Genomic DNA, 14,680 nt, shown 5'->3' on the forward strand with positions numbered 1-14,680 from the left:
GCTGCTGGCTGAGTGAAGGGACACCGAAAGTATACACAAACATTCCTCGCACATACAGGGCTGAGTCCTGCCCCCATTATGGCTACTCACATCACATCTCAGTGATGCTTACTTTAGCATACAGACTGCTCATGAAATTACCATACCAAATTGGACCAGAAGCAAGTGTTCTGCTCTGCTTTAGGACAGTTTTGAGCATGATTGGCGCGTGTTCAGGTAGGCAGCGACTTCAGGTGACTCGATCAGTAGTATACAGAATCAGTGACTGGCTTCATCAGCAAGTGCATTTGTTACTGTCTTCAAACGCTCAGTCAGAAGCCACGGATGCTGAGGTGCCAAAAGACCATTTACTGTCCATGTCCACAGCTGATGTTCAAAGAACTCCACACCGAGTCAACCCACAAAAAAAGCCCCATGATAGGATTGCATATCCAGTAGAGTGCTCTGAGAATGTGCTGAACAGCTGGCAGATGTTCTACGAATGTCAACACTGCACCGCAGTCGTCCCTAGGTACTTCAAGACCACCACCATCATTCCTGTGCTGTCCAGGGTCCAGGGTCCTGCCTCTGCGACTACTGTGCTGTTGCACTTACACCCATCTTTATGAAGTGTTTCGAGAGGCTTGCCATGAAGCACAGCAAAGCCCAGTCCATGTTTGCACACTTCTTTGCTCTTTGTCTATGTGTACTGTATTGTTTCTGTTCCATGAAGAACAAGTTCAGTATAACATTTTTGTAGCATTTTTACCTTAAAATACATTACTCTGTTGCCTCAGTCCACATGCTTCTTTCACTTCAGATGCCGCTTCTGTATCTCTTAGCTTATCAATAAATACACGTTAGTTTTGAGGAGTAGAAGGAGTACTCAAAAATCAAGCTAACTGTGCAACTCGGAAATCACATTGTATGATTTTTAAAGAATTTATTTGTAAATTATGGTGGAAAATAAGTATTTGGTCACCCACAAACAAGCAAGATTTCTGGCTCTCACAGCCTGCACCAGGCTGGGAAGAGTGAATCTACAATAGGCAAGCAGGTTGGTGTGAATAAATAAACTGTGGGAGCAATTGTAAGAAAATGGAAGACATGCAAGACCATTGCTAATCTCCCTCGATCTGGTTACCATCAGTAACGCACTACGCTGAGAGGGACTCAAATCCTGCAGTGCCAGGCATGTCCAGACCCATCTGAAGTTTGCCAGAGAGTATATGGATGATTCAGAAAAGGACTGGGAAAATATCATGTGGTCAGATGAAACCAAAATAATTTTTTTTTGGTAAAAACTCAACTCGTGTTTGGAGGAAGAAGAATACTGAGTTGCATCCCAAGAACACCATACCTACTGTGAAGCATGGGGTGGTAACATCATGATTTGGGGCTGTTTTTCTGCAAAGGGGACAAGACAACTGATCTGTGTTAAGGAAAGAATGAACAGGGCCATATATAGTGAGATTTTAAGCCAAAACCTCCTTCCATCAATGAGATGGAACAGATGGAATGTGGCTGGGTCTTCCAGCATGACCATGATCCCAAACACACTGCTCAGGCAACAAAGGAGTGGCTCTGTAAAAAGCATTTAGAGGTCCTGGAGTGGCCTAGCCTGTCTCCAGACCTCAACTCCATGCAAAATGTGTGGAGGGAGTTGAAAGTCTGTGTTGCCCAGCAACAGCCCCAAAACATCACTGCTCTAGAGGAGATCTGAATGGAGGAATGGGCCAAAATACAGACTTACAGGAAACGTTTGACCTCTGCCATTGCCAACAAAGGTCATGTTACAAAGTACTGATTCGAACCATAGAACTTTTGTTATTAACCAAATACTTCCACCATAATTTCCAAATAAATTATTTAAAAATGTGATTTCCTGGATTTTTTATGTCTGATTTTCATTGGCTAATTTTTATAGCATTTTTATTGAATTAAATTGGCTTTCAGTGTGAATATGTTTATTTATACCCATGTAATCATGTAGATTTCTGTATTGTACATCTATTTCAGTTTAGTCCTATGAAATATTAATTTTAAAAATGATACTCAATTTCTGATTTATTGTGTATATGCCAATACTGTTTACAAGTTTAACAAAGTCTTGAAATAAGTTGCAATACATGTAATAAATTTAGATTAAGTTTCCTTTTTTGAATTATTGAATTTCTTTAGATGCTCTACTGTGTGTATTTATGTAAATAGGTATGTATATACAGTTGCAATCAAAATTCAAATCTTCCCCATTAGCAAATTAGCAAAACTGACAAACTTTCAGCTGTTTACAATAAACCAATCAAACAAGAACAATTCAAATAGCTCAACGCAACTAATATAACAAGTGGTACTGGGAAAGAGTTCATACTGCTTTTGTTGAAGTAAAATTACTCTGATCATTTGATTGCATACAGTTTTTAGCCGTGCATTTGGAAACGCAAAGCTTCAGCTCTTTCCATAGATTTTCTATGGGATTGAGGTCAGGAGACTAGCTAGGCCATTCCATGACCTTAATATGCTTTTTATGGAGCCACTCCTTTGTTTCCTTGGCTGTATGTTTTGGGTTGTTGTTGTGCCCCATTTTCAGTGCCCTGGCAGAGGCAAGGAGGTTGTCACCCAGGATTTTGCGATACATGGCCCCGTTCATCTTCCCGTCGAAGTTGACGTCGAGTTAAAAAAAAGCTCAATTTTGGTCTCATCTGACCACAGCACCTTCTCCCAGTCTCTCTCAGAGTCATTAATATGTTCATTGGCGAACTTGAGGCGGGCCTGGACATGAGCCTTCTTGAGCAGAGGAACCTTGCGTGCACTGCAGGATTTTAAACCTTTACGTCTCAGTGTATTACCAATGTTTTTTTTTTGGAGACTGTGGTCCCAGCTGCCTTGAGATCATTAACCAGCTCCTCCCATGTAGTTATTGGCTGATTTTTCTCATGATCAGTGAGACTCCACGAGGTGATATCTTGCATGGAGCTCCAGGCCTAGGTTGATTGACAGTAATGTTGTACTTCTTCCACTTCCGAATAATTGCACCAACAGTTGTCACCTTCTCATCAAGCTTCTTACTTATGGCTTTGTAGCCCATTCCAGCCTTGTGTAGGTCAACAATTTTATCCTTGACATCTGTAGACAGCTCTTTAGTCTTTCCCATGGTGGAGATGTTGGAGTGTCACCAAGTCTCTTGGAAGCTTTCCGTTGCTTTCTGCTCCCTGGTTGCTTCCGCATCTCTGTGATGACATTACACAGAAAACCCATCTATAAGGTCTGAGGTATCTGGTCGTGGTGGCCAACATAGTTTGATATATAGTATGATACATAGTATGTGTTTTTCTACATCAAATGTTCTTAACTTAAGAACTGCAGATCTTAAGTTATGTTGTACAGTAGGAACATGTACAACAGTCATGCACTACAAAAATAATAATCAGTATTATGGAAATGTGGACTGAAATAGCAGTTTTGAAGAATGAGATATCGTTGAGATCTCTCTCTCTTCCTCATTATATATATATATATATATATATATATATATATATATATATATATATACAGTGGGGGGAAAAAGTATTTAGTCAGTCACCAATTGTGCAAGTTCTCCCACTTAAAAAAATGAGAGAGGCCTGTAATTGACATCATAGGTAGACCTCAACTATGAGAGACAAAATGAGAAAATAAATTCTGAAAATCACATTGTCTGATTTTTAAAGAATTTATTTGCAAATAATGGTGGAAAATAAGTATTTGGTCACCTACAAACAAGCAAGATTTCTGGCTGTCACAGACCTGTAACTTCTTTTTTAAGAGGCTTCTCTGTCCTCCACTCATTACCTGTATTAATGGCACCTGTTTGAACTCGTTAACAGTATAAAAGACACCTGCCCACAACCTCAAACAGTCACACTCCAAATGGTGAAGACCAAAGAGCTGTCAAAGGACACCAGAAACAAAATTGTAGACCTGCACCAGGCTGGAAAGACATCTACTGTGGGAGCAATAATCAGAAAATGGAAGACCTACAAGACCACTGCTAATCTCCCTCGATCAGGGGCTCCACGCAAGATCTCAGCCCGTGGGGTCAAAATAAACACAAGAACGGTGAGAAAAAATCCCAGAACCACACGGGGGGACCTAGTGAATGACCTGCAGAAAGCTGGGACCAACGAATGATTAGAGAGGATTTTAGAGGAGCCTGTTTTGTTCAAACCTCATACATTTTGTTTGGTATGCTCTTAATTGTGTTGTTGAAGTGAGTGTATCATCATGGTGAGATCCAGCGAGCTCTCTGGGGCTTTTAGAAATAAGGTTGTAGATACATATGAGTCTAGGGAAAGATTTAAAAAGAGCTAAAAAAAACATTTCAATGTCCAGAAAATGTAAAAAGTATAGAACATTTAAAACAACTGCCAACATGTGCAGGTCAGATTGTTCTTGCAAGTTCTGCCCAAAAAACAAGATGTGTAAAGTCTCCAACAATCCTAAAATGTCATCACAGAATATACAGGTAGCTGCTGTCAGAGATGTAAAAGAATGGTAGACGGTTACAAAAAGCATCTATTTGAGAGTTTTATTTTTTCAGCCAAAGTGGGATCCCCCACCAGTTTTTAGGGAATTGCGTGTCCTAACTCCTTTCTTTAAACAGGATCATTTGTTTGAAAGATTGTATAATTAACATGACATATCATGTAAATATTTTTTTTGTTCATGCTGATATTAGTTCTGCTTTGCTGCAAGGTTTTTACAGACTGTATTTTTATAATAAAAATGTTAATAGAACAGAAAAAGGACAAGTATGACTTGCAACAGATAGTGTTTATTTTTCTTTCATGTAGGTTTTATTGACAACATTGATCTACTGCATTAGATCTAAATTAGAAATTAGCAGTTCTGTCTGCTACTAGTTGTATGTTTGCTTACAAGCATTATGACAACTGTAACTTCAACACAAGCTGCAGCAGGAAAAATATGCTATAGACGAGTTTCCTGTTTACAAACATTACTGGGTGCGTGCACAGCCAGGGGGCAAAATCGCTTCGGAAACGTAACCACTCACTGGATTGTAACGTTAGTCAACTGCTGAAATCAATGTAGACTGTGAAACTGTTAAATACTTGTTGACTCAATAATAAAATACAGTTTCAGAGATAGATGTTTGTTTTTAACTTTTATCAGTTTGTTTTGCTTTGCTAGGGTATTTGGCAAAGAGATGTGATCCCCTCAGAATAGTAAACATTTTCCATTCTTCTCTGCGGTTGGTGCAGTTTCCTATGTAATTTTTGCTCCCCTAAATTTTTGCTTTCCGTTGCTTTCTGCTCCCTGGTTGCTTCCGCATCTCTGTGATGACATTACACAGAAAACCCATCTATAAGGTCTGAGGTATCTGGTCGTGGTGGCCAACATAGTTTGATATATAGTATGATACATAGTATGTGACTTGTCACACAATTTCTGCATCAAATGTTCTTAACTTCACTAAGCTAAGAAGTGAGGCAATATTATCACAAGAATGTGATTAAAATATGTACTTCACTGTGCCTTTAAGTCTAGTGCTGGAATAAATTACACTTTCAAGACATTCATTAAAATAGAGCTGGGACTAAAAGCATTTTGTTTGTTTGTTTGTATTATGACAATGTGTTTTTTTTAACAATTTGTGCTTAAATAAATTAACAATTTTGGCATGTGCCAAAAAAACATGACTTTTATCACTCAGAAATAACAGATCTATGTCTGCTCTATTAATAGTTTATACAAGCAAATTGACAAGCAAAATACATTTTATTGCATTGTACTGGAACTGAATTTGATAATTTGATGAACATTTTCCAAACCTACTGGCAACCATCCTTTGCTCCACATTCAACCATCTTGTAAAGCTGTACATGTCCATTTCAAAACATGGCAAATATTTTCTACAGCCTTCACAGAAGACATCCCTTGTTATCAGAACCAGTGCTCCTTGTCAAAGAGCTCTGTTGTGTCAAGTGTTTAGACATTTCAAAAACCAATGTGCCAGTTTAATACCAACTTGTTTTGGCCATACTGTTTGTTATTTAGTCACTGCATTGCCTAAGTTTAGAAAATCGCACATAACCCTTGAAATGCAATGTCTAATAATACATTGTGTACAATATCCAACTTTACATTTGTAAACATCTGAAAATAATCTTTCCAGAGACAATACATGTAATCGACTTAGTGTCTTGATTTAAAATAGTGCTATTCTTAAGATTAGGTTTTATTAGATTAAATTAGATTAGTTTAAATCTAGGTTATTAGTTAGGTTGTTGGTAATGTGTAACGATGAGTTGTGTGAGTTTACTTTTGACTGAGAACAGTGTCAGAGACCCACTGTTAAAAACTTCAAAACAATCCACTGAAAAGCAGAAACCATAAACTCAACTGTAGCAATATAGTCAAATTAAAACCTGTGAATAAAAATTAAAAATTTACAATAAAAAGTATGACAAACATTTAGAAGTTTCATCTGCTGATGCATTTTAGTTACTTGCAATGACTTACAATATTGCATAGATTGCATGTTTGTTGTGCTTTACTGAGTAAGAAGAACTTGCTCAGTCATAACTTAACCCGTAGTAAAACAATGTTTTAGTCTTGTTTGGTTTACTAAAACTCATGGGTTGCAAAGGGGCCAAGAGAAAGCCTAGAATGATTATCCTCAAAGGCCAAAACTGGATAGCTTAAAGCCAACATGTTAACATGGAACGGCCTTAATATTCTTATAATCTTTTTTTTTTTTTTTTTTTTTTTTTTTTTTTTTCTGATTAGAGAAATAAAAACACAAACACAATTCAAAATACACTGATTAAACAGGAACAGCAATGTGCATCCTTTTAACAGTTTGGGGTATTAAACAAACTAACTGATTAGTTTAACCCTAAACAATTTCCTAACCAGATACATATACCGGCACTATAGCACTTAAAGAGGCAGCCTTTAACACATCTTAGGCAAACTGGAAACAAAGTCCTAGTTAAATTTTTGGCCACCACTTTTGGTGTAAACAGACCCAGTTATCTACCATATGTCATCACAAAACTAGTTACTGGAATGTATGGCACTTTGAAATGAGAGTGGACAAACCTACGATATTGAGGCAGATTGTGTGCAACACTGGCTGACATATGCCAGGCAAGAATAATGTTTTTCTGAATTCTGGTAGTCACCATAGCAGCCTACTTTATGCATATCGTACTATGTGAATATAAGTGCTCTAATAATACTCCTGTGGTTTTTTTTTTTCCTACCATCATATGGGCACATGCACTATAACACAACACTGTAAATGTTGGAAGGATCAAACAACTGTACACATGGTCCATTTTAATTATTTAAGAATTACAAAGTAATACTTCCCTTTCTAAAGAGATTCTAGAAATTGCTTACCAACATAATAGTTTAAGTGACACTACTTTCACCAATGCCCTCTTCACTAACCTCTTCTGTACATCCATTATGGCTTATCCCCAGCCCAAGAACACCAGAACCAAGACCATACATTCCACTTTGGGGATTTATCCCTAAAAGAGGACCAGGTATTGGCATGGTCAAACAAGGTACTCCACCACTACTGCTTGGGTGGTGTGGAGATAAAACTGGAATTCCACTTCTACCAACAACACTTCCTTGAGTTCCTTCATCGGCTAATGGCTGCTGCTGAAGGTGATGTGGAGGGGAAATGACTGTCCCTTCTGATCCTCGTGCCTTACTATTATCATTGATCCCATTGCGCCTCTCACAGTGGGAGCGATGCCTCATGAAGCTATCACGCCACATGAACTTCTTACCACAGCCATGGCAGTCGTAAGGTTTCAGACCTGTATGTGTCTTCATATGCTCTGTGAGGTGGTGCTTCATCTTGAACTTTTTAGCACATACTGGACAGTGGAAAGGCCGCAGATCCAGATGCATATTGATGTGTCGGTCTCGCATGCTCTTATGGGTAAACTTTTTGCCACAATGGCACATGAAGACTTTGCCTGAGGTGCCAGTTCCATTGCCATCTAATCCACCCTCTATTCCACCCTGCCCAGACAAGTGAACTGCTCCATGCTCCACATTTCCCTTTAAAGACACTCCAGGCAAACCTCCTGAAACCCCTAATGGAGGAGATGAGTCTAGATTAGCCTGGTTATATAGAAGGATCTGATTGCCCTGCATGTCCAGTGGAAAGAGCTGGGCTCTTGCAGCAGCTGTCTGAACTGAGCCCAGTATGGCAGACACTGCCCGACTGCTATTCTGGCAAGAGTTTTCAAGAGGGTGTTGTGATGATGTCTGGTCCATCAAACCACTTTCAAACTTGAGGTAGTCTTCAGAGGACTGGCAGAAGTCAACCTGTAAAAGCATCGGCTGTTATAATTGATTAACATAATTAAGATGTAAAATAACAAAGATGTAAGTGTAAACTTTGATCACTTAATGACTTACCTGTGCTTCCATTTCTTCCCTGCTACTGAGGTCTGCAGAGAGAGTTCTGACATTAGAAATATTAAATGTCCTCTCTCTTTCTCGCTCCTTGGCAATCTCTAACTCTCTTTCCTCTTCATCTTCACCTCCTTCTTCCCCAGAAACTACAATGAGATCATCATCCCTGGAACGCTCAGTTTTTACCACTACCCACTGTTTCCGAGGCATAATACTTGGTTGACTGTATGTGGGACGCTTTAGAGGTGGAGGAGACTCTCCATCTTGGTAGGATGAAACTCCAAAGCTGTCACTCTCTCCCATTTCTTGATCAGAGACAGGGTTAGACTTCTTTCTCCTGCTGCTTCCCCGTTCTGTTTTTCTAGGATACAAAAGCTCAAAGTCATCTTCCTCATCTTCCTCTTCAATCAGGAAAGTTTCCCCCCGACTGGAAGGCGTGCAGTAGTTAGGAGTGGAGTGTTCAGTTCCATCTCCTACTACTTCAGCTGTTACCATGGCCCCACCAAAATGAGCATCTTTAGGACTGAAGTAATTTGTGCTGCTTGGAGACTGACTTTCACTCAGTGAGGTACGGTTAGGAGGATGCACCATACACTGTGTGTCTTCTCCATCTTCATAGGCTTCCTTGTTAGCACTGCTGGTGCATCCAGTGTTCTCTGTGGCAATACCTACCCCCTGTGGCCCACTAGATCCTGCCCTGCACTCCTTAAGTAGTTCTGTGCATTTGTCCACAATGTGCCACATCTGGAGCACACTCCCAACAGTGAGGTAGTTTACAATGTCTTCTCGCAGCATTCGCAACTGTCCAGTGTAGGCACAGCTGAGGACACTCTCAAATGCCAGTGGGTCCATGACTGCTGGAATGGACACTGTGGACATGTTCTTCAGTAGCACCTATTAAGCACAGACAGGGTCTGTTAACTGCAAATGTCAACATTCTAATGTTTTAATGTTTTTTACCTTATGATTATTGATCATTAAAGTCAGTTAAAAACATTTTTTAAAATCAGAGTAGAGGAAAAAAAACTCTAATACATTTTATTTTAATTTTTTGGGTGTGAGACATCAGATTACACAGTAGGAGCATGTACCTTCAGCATATGTGGCGAGATGGGAACAATACACAAGTCATACAAAAACAAGACAGACAGACCAACCACATACATCATTTGTGTTAGACACAGATTGAATTAGTACTCTGCTTTTAACTCATCTGTGCAGTAATCACATACACACTAGTGAGCACATACACAGTGATATAGTGAGCACACAAGTCAGCAGCAGTGGGTAGCCATCACTGCAGCACTCAGGGAGCAAAGTCTATCAGTCTATCGCCTAAACCACTCTGCCTCCTCGTCTGAGGTAGAAAAGCTAGAAACACTAGCATTGTTTGTTAAGATAAACTAAATACAAATAGAATTTTCCCTTTAATTTACTTTCTTTTTTTGCTTAATTTACTTTACATTTCCAGTACTCTTTCAGACACTTCCAAGTTTTCCATGTTTGGTTATGATTCTGACTCCAAATGGATCCAAATTGTGTGTTTTTTTTTAATTTACATAAAATATTCCACAACGTTAATGCGAAAACAGGGTTTTTGGAGTGTTTTGTAAATGTATTACAATAAAGAAATGAATATAAAATTCCCCATTTACATAAGTATTTCAATCCCTTGTTATGACACTCGCAATTGAGCTCTGATAAATCCTACTTCTATCAATGGCCTATGAAATGCTTCTACACCTTAATAGGAATTCACCTGTGTCTATTTATAGAACATGAGGACATACTTGTTTATAAAAGGTCCCACAGGTGGTGATAGTATATGTCATTAAGTGAAAAGCCACAACTTTATTGGAATTGTCTGTAGACTTTCTACAGCACTAAAAGTGCCCTAAAAGCATGGTTGCCTGTATCATTCACAAATTCTCAGAGGTTTGGAACCACCAGCAGTCTTCCTAGGTCTAGCTGCCCATCCAAACTAAGCAATTGTGGGATTAGGGAGCTTGGTCAGGCAGGTAATTAAGAATTATAGTGAACCAATGATCACTAAAAATAAGATCCAAAGTTATTTTGTGCAGATGGGTGAACCATACAGAAGGACAATTATCAGGACAGCACTACAACAATCAGGTTTTTATGGTACAGTAGCCAAACAGCTGCCATTCCTCACTAAAATGTTGTGAAGGGCCATGAGCAATACCTATCTAACCCTAGTTGCCAACCCGAATGGGAGAAACTTCTATAAGAAGCTAGTGCCAAGCTTGTAGGATCAATTCTTAAAAAGACAGAGGGCGATTAAGTCTTAGCCATTAAGGACACTACTGCTAAAGGTGCTGTAGTAGTATCTTTTAACAAACACGTAAACATTGTAAACAACAAAAATATGGAAAAGTTTCCATATGCACTGTACTAATACAGCTCCAGACATCCAGTCTCATCAACAGGTTAGAAAGACAGTAAAGCTGTATGAACAAGGTGCAAAGTCAATTTTCATTGTGTGAAACTGTGGAAGTGATTATTTTGTAAAGCAGGCACTGAAAACACGTTTTGTTATTTAAGCCATGCATTACAGTAAGTTTACCACAGTAAAGGGCTCATTCATAAATGCTTTACTTAAAGAGACTTTGGAAAGTGTAGGCAGGGCAGTCTGATGACTCCCCCACTCTCCAGAAAAAAAAAATTATCAAACATAGTCCCACCCAAATAAAATCCAACAGAAGGAACATATCTGTGGGCTATGGCCATTTATCTGCCGTGAACAATCAACAAATAATACAGTATGTATTTTCACTCTCATTCTCCATCCTAGAGAAAAAGACAGACCTGGTCATGGAAGTAAGGTGAGGATGCAGCCAACACACAGCGATGTGCTTTGAACACCTGGTCCTGCACATGTATGGAGAGGTCACAAAGCTGCCCATCCTCACGTTGTCGGTTAAGGCTATCCAGCACAGATGTTCGAACACTGGGGAAACACACTTGCACCACCGACCCACCAGACACCCCAGAGGTGCCACCAAAACTGTTTTCCACTGTTGTTGACTGCATTCCTGACAGGGTGAAGAGATGTAAAATCCTCAGTAAAACATTTAATACAGAAAGTAAACATATTACACTCTGTGTTTAATATTTTTATTGTATTTTTCTATTATTGCCATAACAAATGTTAGACTACTAGTTAGACCAATTTGTCTTCAAACAAACTGCAACTAATTAAAGTATGTATCTATAGTTTCAATATTTAGACACAGCCATGACAGTGTGTAATTAATGGTTTAGGCCTGAACTGCAGAATCCTCTGTAAAAGCATGCAAATGCAAAATGTCAGTGATCAAGAGATGGAGGAGGAGGTTGGGGATATGGAGTCAGAATGGCTGTACAAAGCTGTGGACAAAAGCTTTTTGTGCCTGATGGCAACAACCAAAGAACCTGCTGGTAGACACAGGCGGTAATGGAGGCCATCAGGTAAAAGAACAAGTCTTTCCAAACTCGGTTGGCTTGAGGTACTCCTGATTCTGCTGGTACAGTCAGGCAAAAAAGGTAGCAGCTCTGACAGTGGCAGATGTAAAATCCGTTTGGACAACCTTAAAAGGATTCTGGTAAATGCTCCAATAATAAGGGAAAGGCGGGGCTCAGTACGGATGGCAAAGCTCTGAACTCTTTTGAGGAAGGTTTTCCTTTTTATACAGACAGTGTGATGTTGGCCTCGAGAATTTGCTAGTATTTAATTCAATCTATTCTTGCCTGTACCAGAGAAATGTGCCAGTGGCTGCAACAGCCAAGCCCAAAGCATGATCAATCCACCACCATACTTAATAGTTGAAAACATGCTCTATTCAAGTCATTCTGCAACCTGCAAATATACCTTTGCTTATGGCAGCCAAAAGTTTCTGAAAACACAATAAGGCGGCTCATCATGCTTTGCAGGTGTAAATTATTAAGCAAGAGGGCATTTTTACAACTGTTAAACACTGGGGTGGTTGGATCATGCTTTGGGCTTGTACTGCAACCAAGTGGTACAGGGAACATTTCACTGTCAGAGAGAACAATGTATTAATTTAAATACCAGCAAATTCTGGAGACGATCATCACACTGTCTGTAAAACAACCTAAATATGACAAAGAAGACTGTTTCTATATCAGAATAATGATCATAAAAACACCTCAACATCTACAATGGACTAAGCCTGCCTCAATGGGCGCAACCTAAACATTTTGCCAGGTTCTCACAGTCCCCTGACCTAAAGATCATCAAAAAAGTTAGATAGACCTCAAAAGAGCAATGAATGCCAGACAGCCCAAGAATCTCTTTTGCAAGGAACAATGGACAATACAAAAAAAAAAAAAGAAAAAGAAAAAAACTGAGATAAACTTAGCCAGCTACAAAAAGCATTTACAAGCTGTGATACTTGGCAAAGGAGTTGTTGCTAAGTCCTGACACATTACTAAGGCCTGAAACATATTGTAATCCTTGCACTGCACACAAAACAAACAAAACTGGTTTAATGCAACATGTAATACAAATGCTAGCTCAGGAAATGGCCTATGGCAAGTTGTTGTGGCCTAAAATGACAGCAGCAATATTAGCTGTAAAATGCATTTTTCTAACCAGTCGAAACTCTAATTTCAGGCAATCAGATCAACAAAGCCATTCTGTAAATGTAAATTGGACTAGTCATATGTTACCATTGATTTACACAGAATTCTATACTTACTAGTAACAACTCCAGCTACATTTTTACTACTAGACACTGTATTTCCATATATTTGCACTATAATATATTATAATACTGACCAGACATCAGTGCTATTATTACAGTCGAAACCCAAATTGTAGATATCTAAAATTCAATTTAAGAAATCTAAAACTGCACTACGAATATTGTTACTAGTCCGTTCAAAATTAGAGATATGCTAAATGTTGCATTTGTACAAGTTAGAAATCATTTACAAATTTGTGGACCTGAACTTTAGTAGTCGGAATTACAGTGGCGATGTCTAAAAATGATTTACAGTAGTAAAAAAAGTAAATCTGTTTCAGTATAAATGTATTATTACATTTATACTACGTTAATAATGGTATTAGTATAAATGTTATTACATATAAGAGGTCCTGGTTACGTAAGAATGGCTTTATATATATCTTTAGGTCAGATGCTACTCGCAAAAACTCATGGCTGATATCCGAAATGAAACTTTCAACGGCGTCATTTTAGGGTAAATTGGCTTGCCATATGACAGTTTCATTATCTGCTTTCATTCAATGTAAATGGTCACACAGCATGCTACATGTGCAAATCCCACAGATGACAAATTACGTCATGTAGCCAAGTAAAGATATTAGCTAGAATTCAATCAACGTTAGTTGCGCACTTGAACTTCATTACGTTCGATTAAAATCATTTTGGAAAAGACTTATCGAAACGGAATCTTCTGCTTTGATCGCTACATGTTTTTAGGGTCTAAACACAGATTTCCAGCATTGGAACCGGCGATGTATGCTAATTTTCTTAGTTGGATTTAGCTACGTAGCTAGTGTACTAGCTAGCTTCCAAAATACTAGTCTATTAATACGGCCAGCGGAAGGTTAAATTACAAAATGCCACCAAACTAGCGCTATATAAGACTGTTTTACCTTAACTCGTCATACTGGTGTCTAGACCGTCTGGATCCTGAGTCTCTTATAGCTGCATGCAAAAGAGGAATTCATTCAAGTCGGCCCTATAAAACATGCTTATACGCGAGGCCAGCAAGCTAATGAGCTAGTTACTGTGTTACAGATATGAAAATAACGCGTCTGATTGGATGAAAAAAAACTTACCCCCGAAAATTTTTTCAGGCACCAAAACGAGGACATTCACACAGGAAAATCTGCATTGCTGTGCGCGTTTAAAAAAAAAAATTTAAAAAAAATAAAATAAGGATAAACGATGGCTGCAAACGCTCGAGTAGCTCGCTATTAACTCTACAGAAGCGAACGCCTCTTTGTTACCTTTAAGAAAGCCCAGACAGCCAGACTAGGCCGACTGAAAATGTTGAGCAGGGGGACGTCTGTCTGGGTACTATCGCCATAGCAACTATAGCTGAAGCGAGACACTGAGTCAAATCTACAGAAAGTACAGAAAATTATTCATGGCGCAGTTAAATGCAACAAGAGTGACAATGCACATTTACCTTTAGCAGCAGGCAAAAATTTATTAACGCAATGGCAACGTGTACCCTTTTAAATTGGACTTTTGCCATGTTACAGCAC

At 38.9% G+C, this 14,680-nt stretch overlaps 1 protein-coding gene across 4 annotated transcripts; it reads right to left on the reverse strand.

The window, feature by feature from the left end:
* Positions 1-4,517: 4,517 nt before the first annotated feature.
* zbtb22b (zinc finger and BTB domain containing 22b) lies at positions 4,518-14,414 on the reverse strand. Of its 4 annotated transcripts, none has more exons than XM_072675501.1 (4): positions 14,249-14,414; positions 11,251-11,477; positions 8,428-9,318; positions 4,518-8,334 (listed from the first exon to the last, which is right to left on the reverse strand). In XM_072675501.1, the coding sequence occupies exons 2-4, from the start codon at positions 11,473-11,475 to the stop codon at positions 7,399-7,401; spliced, it is 2,052 nt and encodes a 683-aa protein (XP_072531602.1). In that variant the 5' UTR covers positions 11,476-11,477; positions 14,249-14,414; the 3' UTR covers positions 4,518-7,398. The 4 variants fall into 4 exon arrangements, with proteins under 4 accessions (XP_072531602.1, XP_072531603.1, XP_072531604.1 ...); XM_072675502.1 differs by lacking the exon at positions 14,249-14,414 and adding an exon at positions 14,063-14,165; XM_072675503.1 differs by lacking the exon at positions 11,251-11,477.
* Between the last annotated feature and the right edge of the window lie 266 nt (positions 14,415-14,680).

The sequence above is a fragment of the Salminus brasiliensis genome, chromosome 3 (genome assembly GCF_030463535.1).
Source record: "Salminus brasiliensis chromosome 3, fSalBra1.hap2, whole genome shotgun sequence".
Classification (NCBI taxonomy): domain Eukaryota; kingdom Metazoa; phylum Chordata; class Actinopteri; order Characiformes; family Bryconidae; genus Salminus; species Salminus brasiliensis.